Source organism: Anopheles darlingi, chromosome 2 (genome assembly GCF_943734745.1).
Source record: "Anopheles darlingi chromosome 2, idAnoDarlMG_H_01, whole genome shotgun sequence".
In the NCBI taxonomy this organism is placed as follows: Eukaryota; Metazoa; Arthropoda; class Insecta; order Diptera; family Culicidae; genus Anopheles; species Anopheles darlingi.
The window spans coordinates 69,597,261-69,616,056 of record NC_064874.1 but is presented as its reverse complement, the minus strand read 5'-3'; the positions used below and the strand labels follow the sequence as shown (position 1 = coordinate 69,616,056).

The window sequence follows — 18,796 nt, the reverse complement described above, 5'->3', positions numbered from 1 at the left end:
ACCTATCGCGTACGGCTAAGGCTAAGGCAAAGTAACGTTTCTCGGTAAAAGCAACTGCGTTTCCGCTACTTACACATTGAAGAACCACCACTTACCACGTACTGTCGTATTAATACCACAAAACCTTTCGATCCAAAACCCAGTCGTGCGTACGCTTAATATTGGACTGCCAGCACCGTGATCCATTAGAAATCGATTAAGTTCGAATAGCCGCGAGAGCGATGAAGATCACGCGAAACTGAAGATCCTCCTGCCTGCTGGGTACAAGCAAAGTAACGATCGGCAGAGAGAGAGAGATGGAATTAACTAGAACTCCTACTAACGGTGTACTCGAACGCACTGCATCCCTGCAGTCATGCGGTATTCGTTTCGGAGTCGACGAAATCCTCGTCGACGAGTTTTCGGTAATGGGAACGATCACGAGGCGCGACTACTGCACGTCTGTCAGGGGAATGTGATTTTGTAAATATTAAGCAACAAAACAAAAATATTTAGGAAACCGAACATAGAGTAAAACCTAAATCGAAATGCTCTATTGCTATCCCTCTCTCTCTCTGTGTTTCTCTCTCTTTCAGCCGAAATGGTCGAAAGACGGTGTTGGGGAGAGAGGGGAGAGAGATCGGGAAAACGAAACACAAAATAACATTAAAAACAAGTTACTAAGCATTGAAGGCGGCACTCAGTGGACACTCGTCTCTACTGATTCTTCGGTATCCGCAGGCAGTTTGAGATTAAATACATTTTCAACCTTCAAATGTCAATCGATTCGTGCCCCGTCACGAATGGAAGCACGGGGTTCAGGGGTGCCGCGCATCACATCACAGAGAGTATATTGTAATGCATAAAAGTCTTTAAAGAGGAAAAAAAAACTCACGCGTGTGAGAGTAAACATATAAATCAAATGGTTTCGTTCGCGAGCAAAGACAGACAGATATAAGTAAAATGGGATCTACGGATAAAAGCAAAACGTTACAGGACGGTACAGTAGGACGGTCGCAGAATTCCGAAGAGCAAAAGACGTGCCAAACAGCAGGAGCGGCAACGGGACGGAGCAGTACGCTTCGCCGGTGCGCCGTGGCGAAAATAGAAACCAATGCATTGAATATCCTAAGTATCACTGATATGTCATATCAGCAGCAGCAGCAACAGCAACTGCAGCAGTTGCAGCAGTAGCATACAACAGTTATATTATTACCCACTGACCACTCCCCTGCCGGGGCGGGGGTTAACGAATAGATTCTTTTCCTGCTCTCACCGTCAATAAAATAAACACACATAACGCAAACGTGCAAAAGGTAAAACCGAACGAATTAAAAGGAAGAAGCCAACCAGCTGGTAAAAAAAACGAAGGAAAATAAGAAAAAGCAACCAAATACCACTATCTAATAAAATGGCCGAATGCCAGAACAGAATTATGAAATAATACAAAGCAAAAAAAAGAGCATCTGCAGAGACAAACCCGACAAAAGTGATTTCGACACGACTTACAACTGTGAAAAATATTCGATAACCCGAATAACGTAACCCGTTTGAATCGTAGCATCGTTTACAACCACAGTGACAAGTTTAGCGAAGTTAATAGACGCAAAGTCGTGCATATACGCACTTTGGTCGAACAAGGAGGGGCAGGCAGGCAGGCAGGTAATCGTGGTCCGTGGATCGTGATGCAGTTGAATGTTGGAATCGAATTTCGGTTCCCTTCAACCAAGCGCCTTTTTTTTTGGTGACAAATTGTGTTTTTGGGCCTTGTATGATCAAACGACCATGATTGAAATTCGGTTTTTTGTTCGATATGATATGATCGCTCCGTGTTATGTGACTCTATGTTTTGAAAACACCTTTCTTTTCTTCTCTGTGTTTTCGTTGCTGTGCTAAAGCATTATTAGTACTCTATGCGTATGAGCATTAGATAAGCAAATATGTAGGAACAATGAAGTTGTCGGAATAAATGCTGCAAACTGACCAATGGGAATCTGTACAGTGGTTGAGCATTGAGGAGCATAAGTGGAAGTGGAGAGACACACGTTGCACGCAACAAGGAAGACGAATGTATGAGATTAATAACTCGAATTCAATTGAACTAGCCAAATCGTTAGGAATCTCACGCAATCACTCTTACACACGTACACTCTAGCCCCTTCTTCCTAAACCCGTGGTGTGCGTGCGGTAGAAGCTCTAGCAGCAACAGGTTAATGAACACAGCCCGAGTCCGAGTCGAACACGTTAAATGGCAGTACACGTACCACTACTTCACACCACCAGTCAGTCACCACAATGCAAAGCAAAACAAAACAAAAAAACAAGAAACTCGCCGCTACACCCACGGAATTCTAGTATGAAGGGACGCATTTTGGAGGCCATTTTGTAATCACATCACTCAAGAGGAAATGAGAACGCAAAGCGAAGCGGAAGCGCATGCTATGAGCGCAACACTAAGGGCGCAGTTGAGCGAGGGATAGTGGGCAGGGCATGAATGTGGTTGAAAGGGAAGGGAAAATCCTGCAAAAATACATGCAACTCTAGCAGACGACGAATACGACAAAACGAACGATACACGTAGGTGATGGGGATAGCCAAATCAGTGGGAAAGGAGGAGGAAATGGATGAACTCTGAAAATACGTTTCTGATAATAAATTAAAAAATTGACAAAAAATTAATGAATCAACTGCGTGGATTGGGTGTTCGTTTTTTTTTCTCGATGAAGTATTGCTACGGCTGGATCTAATCATGTGATGTCAAAATGTCAAAGGTAATTACGCTGGTAATTTCGGTTTCTCCCAATACTTACTGAGCATTTATTAACAACATTTAACGGCTCGAGGAGTGTGTCCTCAGCTAATAATACTTTACCAGGATATTGCACTTTGACAGCACGCATAAAAAACCAAGGTTCTCGATTACTACTCCCAGAAATGGGTTGTTATACTTTGGCAATGCACAAAATCTTTGAGTTGTGAGTTACTCCAGAGACTTATAATGCATTACGAAGTTGAACTACTTCCTTGACCATCTTATCACCATCCAATGAACACAATAGATGTCTTAATACCTCACCAATGTTGGAAAACTAATTTGCTAAATAATTTAACGTAATTGCATAAGTGATTGAATTAGTATCGTGCCAAAGATTTGCTATAAAGCGCGTGTAAGGAAGAACAGTTCATATCTGTTCCACTGCATCTTGTTAATTCTTGCTTCCAATTCCAGGACCCCCAAAAAGGATTTAACCCAGTTTTTTCCCCAGATGGTAAACATTCGACAGTGAGCAGCCCTAATAACCCAGAAGCCACTGGAGTTAATAAAACCATTTACCCAACATCCGAATGTTTGATCCACTTATCGATTGTCGCCGCGGTGCGTTTGCAAAAGTTTCCGTTAAGCGCTCGCCTCGCAGAAAATACTATTCATCGTCCTCGATAAATCAGGCCAAATTTTATGCACAGCATAGCCAAACCGCGTGGTGCGTGAGTGAGTTCCGCGCGTTTACGACCGTCCGCCCACTCGCATCAGCGCCGTGCATGGTCGTTGTCTGTTGATCGTGATTTGTGCTGCCGCGATATTTGTCGCGCTCGTTACGACGAATCAACGAGGTCGCGACTGGCGTGCTGCTTGATTCCCGGTTCGTGCAGTTCACGTTTTGCGTTTTGACTTTTTCGTCGTCCGGACCGGTACCGACCGGTGTCTCTTTGGTCGCCGGTTCCACGCACTGTCCGCGTTCCGATTTTGGTTTTCTTTTTTCTTCGTCACTGTACGCCGATGGCGACGTTTGCGGCCATTCCAATGTTTTGGTTGCTAGTTCTCACCCGGTTCTCTCAAATATTTGCCCAGCTCCCGGTTGATGGGAAAGTAAAACAATGTTTGCGCCACGTACTGACGGCAAACGGTGTTGGTGTCATACTTTAACGCAAAACTAGTCTCCTTTTAGGCCTCAATTCCCCGATCAATTTCAATAATATTTTTAACGAGAAAACCATTTCGCACTAATGAAATAATGCTTTGTTCCAGAAACTTATCGTCCGGTGCACCGCACAAATCGCGGCCCCCAACACTACAAAGCAGCAACATATGTATAAACACAAGTCATTGCGTTACTTCGCGCGGCGAAATCCATCACTACGCTCGCCGGCTGTCGGTGCGTGTCGGTGCCTGCCCCTGTCCGCTGTCACCCTTACTCCTCCCCCCGGGGCCACCACACTGGGGAACACGCGAAAAACACGTGCTCGACTTGCGTCGCTCTCACGCTCCCCGCTCTACCCATAGAGTATGTTATGAGCGTGGCCGACGACTGAGCAAACCGAGCGAACCCGAGAATTGGTGACACCAATTTGCTGCCGGCGAAGAGCAAAGAAAAAGAGCATTCCGAGGGGTGGGAAGGGTGTAATGAGTAACCAGAAAAAAGGGTTGAAGAGGAAGAAAAGTCTCCTCCGAGACGGAGCACGCGTAAAGCCAGAATGCATCGGCTTTTTTTTCGCATTCGCGCGCGCGATACGCCGGTTCTAACACATACACACGCGCGCGCGCGCGTCCTGGGGTGTCGTACCGGTAGCACCAGCAACGCACGCAACGCAGGTACATGTCGCATGGTTGCACCTCCCTCCCCCCCTCACACTCCCTTCGTTGCTTCCATTTTTTGCGACTGTGGTCGTGGACCATCGCAATCATCATCATGCCTATGCTCGACTTATCGCGCGCGCCACCGCCCGGTTCGGCCCAGTCCGAAAGAAGCAGCCGAGCGTAACGGATCGTCCAGTGGCGTCGGCTATCCCCGGGCTGGTCTTTGGCTCGATTCGATCTGTCGTGGCCATCCGCGTGATACGCGATTTCGCTTCAGTTTAGTTTTTGTTCTTTCGTTGCGTTTGTTTGGTACGCAGATCGACTCTATTCGTTCGTTTAGCGCTGCACGTGCACAAGTATCGGTTTTGTGTTGCGTTTTCATCGAGTGTCTTGAGTAGGAGATTGGTTTCATCGATTCTGATTTTTGTTGCTGGTTTTTGTCGTTTGCTTCGCCGTTTGATCGTGACAGTTTGTTTCGAGGCATCGAGGCAGCATTGCTGATCGTGGTGGCGTGGTGCGAGTGTGAATTTTGGTCCGTGTTTGCTTCGTTTTGGTGGCCGATCCAGTGAGCCAATAGCCTTGGTAAGATGATCACGAGGTGTCTTCATCTCGCTTTTCAAAAGAAAAACAAAAATCTTAAATTTGTGGTTGGTTAAAACCAGATTCAGATTGGAATTGAATACGCGTGTGTGTGTGTTTGTGTGCGCGTGTTAGTGAGTGTAAGGCGCCATTATTTATTGCCAGCTATGAGGCGATTATGTGAACCATGTTAATGAGCAACAAGTGACCAATTATCGGGAGCGAATCCCGCCACAAAAGCGTACGGTGCACGGAATGCTCGAATGTCCTGTTCTCCGCACCGCAAGCAAAGCACGCAACGAGGGTCCTTCTCGTTTATGTGTTTCTAATTTATGATGCTTTAATGTGGCGTGCATGGATGCAGTGAACTGGTTGGATGGTTTTGGTCTAGCGGAAACTGCAATGATGCGCGCAGCCAGGGCGAAGATAGCCTGAAGCTGGAAACCGTCACGAGAGTCCGTTACTGTGGCCGAAATGACAGCTGACGGTGCAGCACATGTGTTGCATGGAGCAACACGAAACAGCGACCAACATGGGAATGCAGTTTATGAAGCGGAGAGCAGAATTCAAAGACTTCTTAGCCTTAGTCGGCTGCTCTTTGGTAGAGGAAGTTGGAGTCTTAAGGTTGGACTATGTGGCTTTAAATGCCACCAGGCAGACCACCATTAACGCGAATGGTTCTAGACGGTGCTGCACGCTTTTTGGGACAGGGAGATGCTTTATCAAGATGGCCACGCTAGGAATGGGAATCATTAAAAAGCGATTAATGATTATGTGCGTCCACGGACGACCGGATGCGTATCGCGGCGAGTGATTTATTGTGCGTTCTGGGAGGGGAAAGGCGGTGGTAGTGCATTGCAGGACTTGTCTCGTTTTGTTTTCGATTATTTGGACCAGTTGTGGCGCGTCCTGCAAAGAAAAAAGTAAAACACCAGGCGCCTCCATCACAGGACGAACTGTGACAAGCGTTTCCGGTGGGGGGAGGTGACTCATAAAGCATTGTGTGTAATCGGTTCGATGGCATCGGTGCTTGCAGCAATTAATTAGCGGCTATCGAAACAAAGGAATTTAATAACATTTTTATCCCGAAAATTGTGCGGCACATATTAGGTTTATCAACACTTTAAGAGGATCCTTCCATTTCAACAAAAGCTATTATACTACAACAAACAACATTTGGAATGTCAATCTGATGGACGAAATTCAGCATTTAATTGCCAAATTGACTAACGCAACATTTAGAAAGGTGTGTCGAAAATGCTTTACGCGAACGGATCACAGATTCCGCGACATTCGCGCATTTTAGCTAAAGCGTCGAAAAAAACAAAAAGTAAACTCCAATCGTCTCAAGGTGCTTTCAGAGTGCCCGCGTGAGAGAAAGAAGCGTCACAGCGCCGTGGTTAAGATAAGACAAGGGCCCGTGGACCCGAGAAATCGGCTCAACACGGCTGTCAATTGCATCGACACCCCAAAGATTGTCTCTTATCACTGAACCCATCGTGCTGCTATCTGCAATTTAGAAGAGGCCTTTTTTTCGGGGGCGTTTATTTCATTAACACCTCACGTCATCTTCACGCCGTCATTGGCCGTTCCAGGCATGTGGAAGTGAGCAGCGTGTTCTTCGTACATGATTGCTGGACGCTCAGTGGTCTTTTGTAATGCGGCAAGTGCGACACCAAACCAAACGGGCACAATTCGTTGCGTTGATTGAATCAACAACGGAAACGGTTGACCGTTGCTCAACCGAACGAAGATCTGTCCTCGTCGTCGTCGTCGTTGAATGAAGACACCAGACACACGAGTGGCACATTTCGTTCACTTTTTCTTTCCCTCGAGTGTGTTGGTGACCATTTCCGGTGCTCTTTACCAGCGATGAACTGGAATGGTAATCGTGTATGATCCGAAACGTGGTGATGCAATAGCGCTCGGATCGCATTAATTTCACTTTTATGATCAGCTACTGACTCCACCGCGACTTTGATGCTGCCTGAGTGAACGAACCACCAACCGGCAACCGGAGCACGCGTGTGAACATGAAACATGGTGGAGGGGTGGAGTAGTTGGTGTGGGAATTTTATTTATAGCTTCCCATTAACAGAAGTACCAACAAAGCGTCCGGTGGCCATTGGCTTCCATGGGGAGCGAACGATGATGATCGCGATGTTGTAGAGATCAACCCACACACCCAAGTGCTTTGACTAAATTTAGATCAATTAATTAGCGCTCCGTAAATTCGGATCGGGATTGAGATTTTGAAATGCTCGCATCACATCCCCGGGGGGCGGCGGAAGGTGTATGTCTCAATTTCCGTCGACGACGGCGCACCCTCTTTCTGCGATCGGCGAACGAGAAAACATAATAAACATGCATCACCGTCGATCCTGGATCCGGAGTGTAGCGTAATCCCACCCACGTCTTCCCTTTCTACTCAATCTCACGTGAAGATCGCGATCGGATTTTAATTTTAATTCCGGCGGGCATGGCGCTCCGATCCGATGGTTGATGATCGATGGTGCGCGTGAGCTGGTGCTGCAGGAGTGACCGGACGGACATGCCGTCTGGCACGCTGGTTTCTGTTTTTCGATCCGGCATTCCGTTCGGAGCTGCTCTATTGTTTATTTTTGCAATCCAGACCAACGGTTCGGACCATTATTATTTGGAGTTCATTTGGTTGATTGTTGTTCCAAGAAATCGGAGGAAGATCCGATCCGAGGAAAAAGATGTGCTTCGCGAAGCCACTCCAATTGTGTAAACAAAGTTTCGCTTGGGGAACTCGATTTGATCGATCGGTTTAATTGGTCAAGTGAATAAATGTTAATTCAAGTGAATAATTGTAAAATATTTTGTATAAAAACTCTCTTGCATCAGTATATTTTGATGTACATTAGAGACATTAATTAACTCTTGCTGGTTTGTCGCAAATTAATATAAGAGCTTTAGTACTCATTGCCAGCCTTTTAACTGCTTATGCCTGGTACTAGTTCAGTGCGTTCATATTCAAACCCTTGCTGCTCCTCTTTTTTTCCCCATTCCACAACAGATGAGGTGATGCTTGGTTTCAATGTTTATCTCGCTTATCTGTGACCGCGCAGCAGGTCGCGTGTTCCTCTGTTCAAGTGTACAACGGTGCGAGCAATTAGCCACGCAATCGCAGCTAGCGCAGCCGTAATGTGGTGTACGGACCATCCCTCCAATCGTGATCACCATTTACCATCGCCGATGACCTTTACCATGTCGACGGCGCACACACACACACACACCATAAACGCCATCGCAAATGCGAGCGCAAAACGCAGCACAAAAGGAGGATTTGATATCAAAAATGAAAAACATCGCCGAACGCCATGTTTAGACTGGAGCACAATTCGCGGTACCGAGTGGTCCAGGCGAATGGTGCGCCTTCAAGGACTTATCCCGCTCTGAAGTTGAGTCTGACAGGGTACAACTGGTTCAACAAGCCTCGATCGGTAGCGAAGCACACCTGGTCGCAGCTTCATACATGTACACACACATTCTTGTTGTGTAAACAAAGATAAAATAAGACTCCGAAAGCTGCACCGAAATCCGGCGCCGTTTCGCTTTGTGCTGACCGATTGAATCATGAAGCCGGCCAGCGTGCCAGACAGTTCTGAGTCAGGTCACGGTGGTTCGATGGCGTCTGGTGGCTCAGAAGTAGCAGCAGCAGCAGCAGCTGTGCATTACAACGCCCCATCCACGGCTAGTGCCCGCTGTTACCTCCTCGGTTGATCGACTGATAACCCGGCCGATTCCGCCGGATAATCAACCGGCGGAATCCAACCATTTGGGAGTTCCCTTGTAGTGTTTCCCTTCCTGTGCCCAAAACCGTCACCCAGTGCACGCCCGCGTCTGATAAGGCGTATCCATTGTACCTTCACCGCCAAAAAGCCGACCTCGAACTGGCCGCTCTGCGCGCCGTGCGCCACACGCGATAACACGTTTGTTGTCGCTGATTGCCTCGATTGTTCGCGACATCGCGGGACGACGACGACGGCGGCGACTGCGACGCTTAAGCAGTCCGCGCACTAAGGGCAATCAATCAGTATTTGAATAAAGGCTAACAAGGGTGGGTTCCGATGGTTCCGAAGGTCGAAGGGAAGGGCCTGCCAGCCAGCCAGCCATATCGACCATGGCTCGGTCCGTTGACACTCCGCTCGCGATCCGACGACGGACGCATCATCGAGCAGATGTCGGCGAGGGCGGCATCATAAAACGTTCGCGGGGCCATCGAGCCATATTGCTTTTAAGGCTCCATTTCTGCAGCCATGTGTGCAGCCCCATTTGACGTTTTATCGGAAAGCCGGTCGCCGCTTTCGGGGTGCATTAATGATGATGGTGGCGGTGACGGTGGCAGCGGGTAAATAATCGACCAATTACCAGCAGCTCGATAAGTTGCTGTTTGCGGGCTCTGCTTGGGGGTAGCGAGTGCCTTTAGGATGATTAGGCCATCGGCAGACAGACAGTTTTTGGCCGGATTCCGGAAGACACATCCGACATCCCATCGATCATCATCATCATCATCATCTGCTGTTGTGAGTCTCTGTTTGATGTTTGAAGAGGAAGTGACATCAACACGAGCATCATGAGAAGGTTAGTAAGCGCGTCCGGAAGCTCGTATCGGGTGCCTTGTGCCGGTTGCAACAAGTGCAACCACCAACCGGACCGGACATTACTGGTTAACGGGGTCGGAATCCGCCTGCAACCCGATATCGATAAGAAATTCGCGTTCTTTTTTTTCGACTCGAGTTTGGGTTCTTGCGGTTTATCGCGGAACAAACGTCGTCACGTGCCGACCGACGATCGCGGTGGTTAATCGTGTCTCTCTCGCACTCTCCCCTTTTACCACCCCGTTCCCCTCTGTTTTCACCGGCACCGGCATGTGGTCGGGATTTGCGATTTATTGAGGGCAAATACAGCGGAAAGTTGGTCTTGTGTTCTCTGCGTGCCGCCAACCGGCTTATCGAGCTAACGATTATTGTCTTGACAAAGAGTGAACAAGAGAGACAAAGGGACAAAAAAAGAGAGCGAAAGAGAGAGAGCGAGCGAGCGGAAGAGTGGAGCTACAATGTTGGGTTCATGGACACATTCGAGACTGTTATGGCCACCCGGCATCGGCTCAGCACTACCCCACATTTGGTTCCGGCCGCCGTACCTCGTACCGGTGGAACCACTTGAGAGGATCTATTTTTAAACCCAAGACCACCGCAGACCGGACCGCAAAAATTAACAAATCACCGTTCGCGGGCCGGTGACGGTTGCGAGTGTTTGTTGGAGCGGCCTCACCGTTGTTTGATGTTCGTTTAGTGACCTTAATAAATGTCCAAAAATGGGATAAAAAAGTAGGAAGCGGAAAATAGAAAACAAAACTCGTCAGCCTATTCTGTGGAACTTCCTTGAAGGTCTGGCTGGATGGCAATGAACGGCCTTTGACCGGAACATAATTCGTGAAACGCAAAAAAACAGCAGCGCATTAGTGACCACCACTATATGACCCTCGCATGGCCCTGGGAATGCATTCTGGGGCACCACCGGGTCGACGACGGTTCCGTGTGCTGGAGTCCTTGCCGCTTTCGTTGACATTCAGTGGCCAAGTAAGACGGAGGAAGGTCCAGCAAAATGAACCTAAGCATTCTTTTTCTCTCTCTCTTCCTTTCTGTGTATTTGTTGGCTAGGCAAAACAAACTGGGCCACTTCGTAAGGGCCTCGGAGGTTGTTTCATGTTTCCGGGGTGAGCCACCCCATGGTGAGCATGGCGTGCTGAATTCGGGGCCCACAACTGGGCCTGGACCTCGGCCACATTAACTTCCGTTTTATGAGACCCACCAAGACAGAGCTGAAAGAGAGAGAGAGAGAGAGAGCGAGAGTGCTCACACACACAGGAAGCGGAACAAAAGGAAATGGAAACATTGGAAAGGACAAGCGGATGACATGGATTTTCTTGTAACGTGGAGCATGAAAGGTCCGTGAAAGGGAAGGGGCGCAAAGGGGTCTGGGATGGGAGCGAGTGAGGGAATCACCAATTGTTTCGTGACTATTTTTAGCAGCCACGCCAGCAAAGCAAACGGTTCGCCGATGACTCGTGTGAGTTCCTGACCTTCCGTGCGCTCGCGAGCTCATTTTCATTAAGCGATGGCATTAGAGGCCGGAGAGGGGGGTCTCGTCCCCTCCTAGGGTGAAGGTGACGATGGAGAAGAAGCAAAGAACCCCCAAACGTGTACAACGCAATCTCGGAGCCACCACATCAAGCACCATTAAGTAGTGTGTGAGGTAAAATCACGGTGACCAGGTGACAGATACCGATGCTCCGTGAACATGTCGTGGCTGTAAGTCGATAGGGATGTGTGGTCATGTCAAAACCCGTTCACACACACACACACACACGCCATTGGTTTGGTGATTGCAGTGGCGCACGAAAACCATCGAAATGTCGGTCAAACCCGAGCGACACTGCTACTGTTCGCTGGTAATCATCGCGAGGTCGCTGGAATACTTAATGCTCGATGAGGTTCGTCCTTTCGGTGGCACCCCATCTCGACATTCCATTCCATCCAGGTGGAAGGAGGAGGTGGAGAGTGCTCCGAAGCGACGAACTATCAGTGTTGTGGCCCCATCAAAGGTGCATCGATTATTGAGTTGTTCCGAACCGCGGTTTCGCTCCAGGTTCTACTAGCTTGGTAACAAAAAAAAAGAGCCTTTTTGGAAATGAATAATCGATGATTGCATGTGATTCCCTTTGATGTTTGTCCCCTGTTCATCATGCGTGGCACAGTGTGTGGTTGTAGGGGTGATTTTCTTTGATGCGCAACACAAACAACATGTTCGCAGCCGCCTATTATTAGCCGATCGCTAACGATCGAATCTTCGCTCGAACCGGCCAACACCGACCGGCCACCGGATCGAATCTGGTCAAGAGTGGCCAACAACGCCTCTTAATCGAAAGGACATTTAACACTCTAACATAGTATCAGACGCGTTTGGCGGCAGCTATGTTTCAATCGGGGAGCAACATTCAAATTTTATGCTTGATTAAGGGCCAGTTTGGATGATTAGAACGATGGCCGAACGGCCGATGGCTCTAATCCATCTTCTGCGGCAACGTAGTGGAATCATCAGACAACAACAACACCCTCCGGTATCTCCAACTAACTCCGAACACCTCATGTCGTGCTTTAGTGGCACGGTGGTGCGATACACCACGGACCAGCGAGCACAGTAAACACCGCCGCGGATTCGTTCACACTCCGGCTCTAATAAATAGTTCGTTTGCACCACAATGGCCCCGGGTCGAGTAGATCCAAGAAGATGATTCCGTGGCTTCGTTTCCTCCCTCCTCCCGCGAGAATGTGCGAGTGTATGAGTACACGTTAGGCCGTGTGCTTTATCTATCTTTGCTTAACAACGGAGTAGCAGCAGCAGCAGCAGATAAGCGTCGCGTTGCATCGTCTCATCGGTGTATGTTGGCTGCTTAGCATTGGTAATGGAGTTAGGTAGAGATACGAAGCGTGCTATGACCTTTAACACCGCTGAAAAAGGGGACAAAATGGTGCGAGATTGCCTTAGGAGATGCTGTTCTGCATTCTAGTTAGTCAGGAAACTCACATTAAACTGAAGTTTGAGACAGGAAGTGGCCTCGTTTGCGTATCAATTGAAACAGGAAGCTCGAAGCCAGCGGGAGTCGCTGTCTTTCTCTCTTTCGGTGTTGCTTTACATTTAAATCATCCGCGATCGCCGCAGTGGTCGATGGTTATCGAACTCCCGGACTCAGTCCTTAGCATCTCTAGTTAGCGTGTGCATTAAACGATATCTAACGCCCGGCAAGAGCATGACATCATGGAAAACACGTCGTTTTCGTTGCAGCCGGCCACAGTAAACAACGGGCGGGGGGTTGAATAGAGGTGTTTGGGGGTGACCTGGTGGCCGGACAAGCGGACAAACAAGACAAACAGGCAGAACAACAAACAACAGCTACATCGGAACAACATTAACTGGTTCGATTTCTGGCGGAAGTGCCGCCGCAACCAAGAGATGCAAACAATGACAGCTCATGTCCACTCGTGGGGTTGCTTGTAAGCGACGTAATACCGCCCCACTCCCTTCCATCGCTCTTCACCCTGTCTGACTGCACGCGTGACACGCGATCGCGCTGTGAAAGTGAAATCATTCATCGACACGCACTTCATCGCTCTTTCTCTCTCTCTCTCTCTCTCTCTCTCTCTCTCTCACTCTTTCTTTCTTTGGTGTGGCTGGAATCCTTTTTCTAGGACTTTTATCCGCGTCTTAACCCACTGGATAGAGTGCTGCTACTACTCACGTTGCTGCGTCACTCACACACTGGACCGACTGTTGACCCATTAACCCTGGCCTGGCTCTGGGCTGTAGGGGAGCCCAGGTTACTAGCAACGGAAAGCAGCAGAAGGGTGGTGCTTGTGGTGGTCACCGAGGAAGGCAAGGTCGTTCGGTTAAAGTAGAACGCCAAACGTGGTCGACGACGACACGGACGACGCCGGTGGTGGTGGTGGTGGTGACGGTCACTAATCAGCCGGCCATCGCCAGTGAGGTGACGCTGGCGGCGGCAGCGGCAGCGGCGGTGGAGGAATGGAGACGATTAAGAGGGAAAATATTCAGCTAGGTGATAATCGGGCGCTTGTGGGCCACTCGATGGCCCCCACCGCCGGCCATGGTCCGCTAGCCAGCACCGCACCAACACCAGCGGACGATGGCAATGGTGGCACTGGTGGCGCTGGTACCACCGAGGGGGTCTCCCCCTTGGACGTAGCACCACAGAGGCTCGTGGCAACGGCGACGAGCGACAAATCAGTTCAATCGCCGTGCTCACCGACGTCGCACCGTCAATCTACGGCTGGAGTTGGCGCTGGTGCGTCGTGGTTTCGGAAGTCCAACACCTGCGGCAGCCTTTACGTACAGTGTGCCTGTGACGTCAGCGGAATTGGAGTAGAGCAACCGCGAACCAAACCAGCGGATCCCGTCTATCGGGTACAGGAGCAACAGCCGGTGCGGTCCACGGCCCGACCCATCTCACTGTCGGACAAGGACATCCGGCGGATTCGACCGTCGGTACCGTTCGTCCATCCGGACAGTCCGACCACGTTGTATGGTGGTGGTGGTGGTGGCGACAAGTCATCCGGAGCTGCCATTGCCTTTGTGAAAGCCCTGACCGGACGGACACCGTTCATACCGACGGCACAAACGGCCACCGGAGAGTACGCGGTGTTGCATGCGGCCACCGTACGGCACACTGACCCCGCCAGCAAGCGCTACTCGACGCCAACGATCGGTGTCGCGGCACCGAACGCTTTCCATCCGGAGTTTGTGCTCCAGAAACTCGAACCAACGGCACCAACTTCCGGTTCGGCCCGGTCACTGGTCGTGTTTAAGCAGCGCCATTGTAGCCACAGCTATCCGAGGCTCGGACAACACTCGCCACCCTCCCAACGACAGCAACAACAACGGTCAACCCTCTCGAACGGCATCTCGATCAACTCGAGCATTGACGAGGTTTGTGATAGGGTGCGTGAGGATAGCATATCGGAGGATAGCAGCTACCTAGAGGGGGAGGAAGCGATCATCACAGCGGAATCACAGACAGACAGACTGCTCGATGACTTGGCGGTACCACTAGAGCGGATCCGCGGACCAGACGTCCGCGACGACGACAACGGCGGCGGAGTGCTAATTGAGTTGGAGAGCAACGCAGCGGGGAGGGTAGCGAGCAGTGCTTGTGCGATCCCGGTCCGAAAGGGCAAAGAGCAATACTACGACGACGACGACGACGGCGGACGTAGCCGTGCGGACATTAGCCACAGTTGCAGCGGTGCCAGTAGTGGTGTTGATGAAGGTAGTGTTGGTGGTGAGAGTTGCATTGCTAGTAAGTTAAGCGTCTCACTCGACAGTGGCCGTGCGGCGCACCAGCAGCGGACGAGTGGTGGTGGTGGTGGTAACAACGGTCCTTATAGTCCACCGGATCCACCGACGTTACTGCTTAGTCCGGTCATTCCCTCCAAGTTCGATTGCGCCTCGGCCAAGGAGTACCTCATCCAGTCCGGCATACTCGGTCCGATGGGCAATGGGTCGTCGCTGCTGCTGCGCAAAACCTCCAAGATTGTCCCGAACATCGACACACCGATCAAGGAGCGGGTAAGTGGAAGCCCTCTTGCCACCCTGGCCATCACCCCGTTTGCTGTTTCCTTCACTGTCGCTAAAAGGTGCTAAGTGGCCATCTTTAATATGCTCAACTCAACCTCTTTCTCGTCTGTATGTGTGTGTATCTGTCACCATTGGTCTTTACCCTTCCTATTGTGTCTTTCTCTCCCTCTTTCGCACACACACTAATGGTGTGCGCTAGATACGAAAGAACTCGGTGAAACTGTGGGGCAAGGTGCTGACGGACGATCGACGCAAGTCGCTATCCGGTCAGTGCGACAGTCTACAGTCGTATGGCAGCTCGATGACGATCAGCGGCGCAGCAGACCAGAACGCGCTCGAGGAGGAGCTCAATGGGTTGAGGCGATTGCTGAGGGCGCGCGATGAGGAGATCGACAAGCTGAGGCGAGAGATCGATAAGCTGAAGGTAAGTCCACCGAACGAACACCTGCCTTAGATTGCAATCTTCCATTAACTCCGGCGTTTCGGATCATCCAACCTGCAGAGTGTATTGCAGCAGAAGGCGGTCAGCAGCTTGGAGCAACCGGGAGGAATGGCGGTGTCGACTCCGGTACACAAGACAGCTAGCTCTGTCCAGTCACCGACGGGTGGAAAGGGCCATGTCGGTGAACGGGAGCTACTGTCCAGCATACAGGCGAACTACGCGATGGCCGGTCAGCCCCTGTCGGAACTGTTTGGTACTTCCGGTAACAGCTTCAAGTTGCACCAGATGAAATCCGTCAAGGGTATTACGCTGCAGGCGATGAAGAAGCAGGGTGTATCGGGCGAGAGCTGTGATCTGATGGGAAGCCAGTCGAGCGACATTAAGGTGCCGAAGTATAAGAAAGATTTCAGGTAAGTAAGTTGCGCGACCAGTGGCCGGTGTCATCTCTTATCTATCTGCGTCTTTTGTCGTCATTATTCGCGCAGCGCGAAGCAGCTGATCAAGGACGCCATCATGGAGAACGATTTCTTCAAAAATATCGACTCGCTCCAGATACGGGAGATCGTCGATTCGATGTACAGCCGGGAGTTCCGTAAGGGCGAGTACGTCATCCACGAGGGTGAGGCCGGGTCGCACCTTTACATCTCGGCCGCGGGAGAGTTCGAGGTGATCAAGGATGGCAAGGTGCTCGGTTCGATGGGTCCTGGGCGAGCGTTTGGCGAGTTGGCAATACTGTACAACTGCACGAGAACGGCATCGATACGAGGTACCGGCGGTGGTGGTGGTGGTTGCTTCCAGAATGTTTCGAACATTCCAATCTAATCCAATATCATTACATATCTCTCTCTATTTCTCGCTATCTCTTGCCTTGTGACGTAGTGCTGTGCGACTCACGCGTATGGGTGTTGGATAGACGAGTGTTCCAGCAGATAATGATGCGAACGGGCATGCAGCGGATTGAGGAGAATGTCAACTTCCTCAAGTCGGTGCCACTGTTGAAGCACCTCAGCAATGATGTGCTGACAAAGATTGCGGACGTCCTGGAAGTGGTACGTTATGGGAGGCCAATTAAAAAAAAGGGAAAACAGACACGGCCCTCTCGCCGAGAAGGTCGATCCAGGGCACGTTCCGTTCGTGGTAATCGAGCCGACATTGCATATTGCAGGAGTTCTATCCCGCCGGAGCATACATCATCCGTCAAGGGGCCGCCGGTGACACCTTCTTTCTCATTAGCCAGGGAACGGTAAAGGTTACCCAACGGTTACCGGGTATGTGCGGCCACAATGCTCATTATGCTTTGCTGCGCCAATCCCTCTGGTTCTCACACTTGCACTTGGCACATTTTATAGGGCGCACAGTGGATGAGGAAATCCGAATCTTGGTCCGGGGTGAGTACTTCGGCGAACAGGCGCTCATTAGGGAGGACAAGCGGACGGCCAACATTATCGCGATGTCACCGGGTGTCGAGTGTCTGACGCTGGATCGCGAATCCTTCACCAAGCACATCGGTGACCTGTGCGAACTGCAGGAGAAGAACTATGGCGACGAGGAACGGGTGCTGGCCTTCCGGAACCTCGAGAACACACATCCTTCGCTGGGTTCCTGTCAACCCGGTAGGACGACGTTAGATTGTTGTTTATGATTGGACTTCACGGAGGATAAGACACATTTCTCTCTCTCTCTGTTTCTTTCCACTCTGTGTTTCTTTCCACAGAGCTAATGGATGTGAACCTGACCGACCTGGAGGTGGTCGGTACGCTTGGTGTCGGTGGGTTCGGACGGGTTGAGCTGGTCAAGCTGGAGCGCAACGGTGAAACGAAGGTGTACGCGTTGAAGTGCATGAAGAAGCGTCACATCGTGGACACGCGCCAACAGGAGCATATGTACAGCGAGCGGAAGATAATGCTGGCCTGCCAGAGCCCCTTCATCTGCCGACTGTACCGCACCTACAAGGACAACAAATTCGCGTACATGCTGCTGGAGGCATGCATGGGCGGTGAGGTGTGGACGATACTGCGCGATCACGTCACGTTCGAGGACTCGACGGCCAAGTTCATCGTCGGTTGTGTGCTGCAGGCCTTCGACTTCTTACACGCGCGTGGCATCGTCTATCGGGATTTGAAACCAGAAAATCTGTTGCTCGATTCTCGAGGATACGCGAAATTGGTAGGAAAGGGAAGGTTTGCTTGGAGTAGCGCAGGACTCAGCACTGACCTCGGAGTTTGATCGATCCATTTTAGGTTGACTTTGGTTTTTCCAAGTTCATCGGTTACAGCAGCAAGACGTGGACGTTCTGCGGTACACCCGAGTACGTTGCACCGGAGATCATCCTCAACAAGGGCCACGACCGCTCAGTCGATTACTGGGCGCTCGGAATTCTCATACACGAACTTTTGACGGGGATGTAAGTGATTAAGTGAGGTGGATCAACAGTCTAGATTTCTTAATTCACTCGTTAACTCGGCACCTTCCAGACCACCATTCACGGCGGCAGATCCCATGAAGACGTACAACATCATTCTGAAGGGCATCGACATGGTCAACTTCCCGAAGCACATGTCCCGTGCGGCGATCAGTCTCATCAAGCGGCTCTGTCGTGATGTGCCCTCCGAGAGACTTGGCTATCAGCGCGGTGGAGTACAGGACATCAAGAAGCACAAGTAAGTGCCCTGACGAGCTTAATTCAGCGTACATGTTAATGATCATGGTTCCTTGTCTCTCCACAGATGGTTCCAGGGATTCGACTGGGACGGGCTGATCGCACAGACACTGAAATCACCCTTGCAACCGAACCTGACCGGACCGCTCGATATGTCAAACTTCGATATCTTCCCCAAAGACTTAGACATTCCACCGGACGAGCTGTCTGGCTGGGATGCCGACTTTTGAGATCGGCCTCGGACCACACACCGATCGCCGCTCATGAGCTTATCCCAAGGCAATATAGTGATACAATCCCAATCTGCAATACGCTAGCAATAATAACGGTTAATGCTGTCAGAAAGCTGGGTGTTGTGTTACATTAAATCGGTTCATGC

At 50.3% G+C, this 18,796-nt stretch overlaps 2 protein-coding genes across 4 annotated transcripts in view; one reads left to right on the top strand and one right to left on the bottom strand.

Annotated features, from left to right (window-relative positions):
- LOC125952409 (uncharacterized) overlaps positions 1-18,796 on the bottom strand; it is a 310,728-nt gene that overhangs the window by 215,121 nt on the left and 76,811 nt on the right. The window lies entirely within an intron of this gene.
- LOC125952294 (cGMP-dependent protein kinase, isozyme 1) lies at positions 4,806-18,795 on the top strand. Its single transcript, XM_049681697.1, has 12 exons — positions 4,806-5,137; positions 13,414-15,307; positions 15,516-15,740; positions 15,819-16,168; positions 16,244-16,524; positions 16,638-16,807; positions 16,924-17,026; positions 17,108-17,371; positions 17,473-17,924; positions 17,999-18,162; positions 18,233-18,418; positions 18,485-18,795. The coding sequence occupies exons 2-12, from the start codon at positions 13,748-13,750 to the stop codon at positions 18,645-18,647; spliced, it is 3,918 nt and encodes a 1,305-aa protein (XP_049537654.1). The 5' UTR covers positions 4,806-5,137; positions 13,414-13,747; the 3' UTR covers positions 18,648-18,795.

Bases quoted from the DNA above. Each gene is read 5' to 3' on its own strand.
- LOC125952294 (XM_049681697.1), top strand. From the start codon at position 13,748: ATGGAGACGATTAAGAGGGAAAATATTCAGCTAGGTGATAATCGGGCG. The intron at 15,741-15,818 runs GTAAGTCCACCG...TCCAACCTGCAG, and splicing joins GAGAGATCGATAAGCTGAAG to AGTGTATTGCAGCAGAAGGC. The intron at 18,419-18,484 runs GTAAGTGCCCTG...GTCTCTCCACAG, and splicing joins CAGGACATCAAGAAGCACAA to ATGGTTCCAGGGATTCGACT.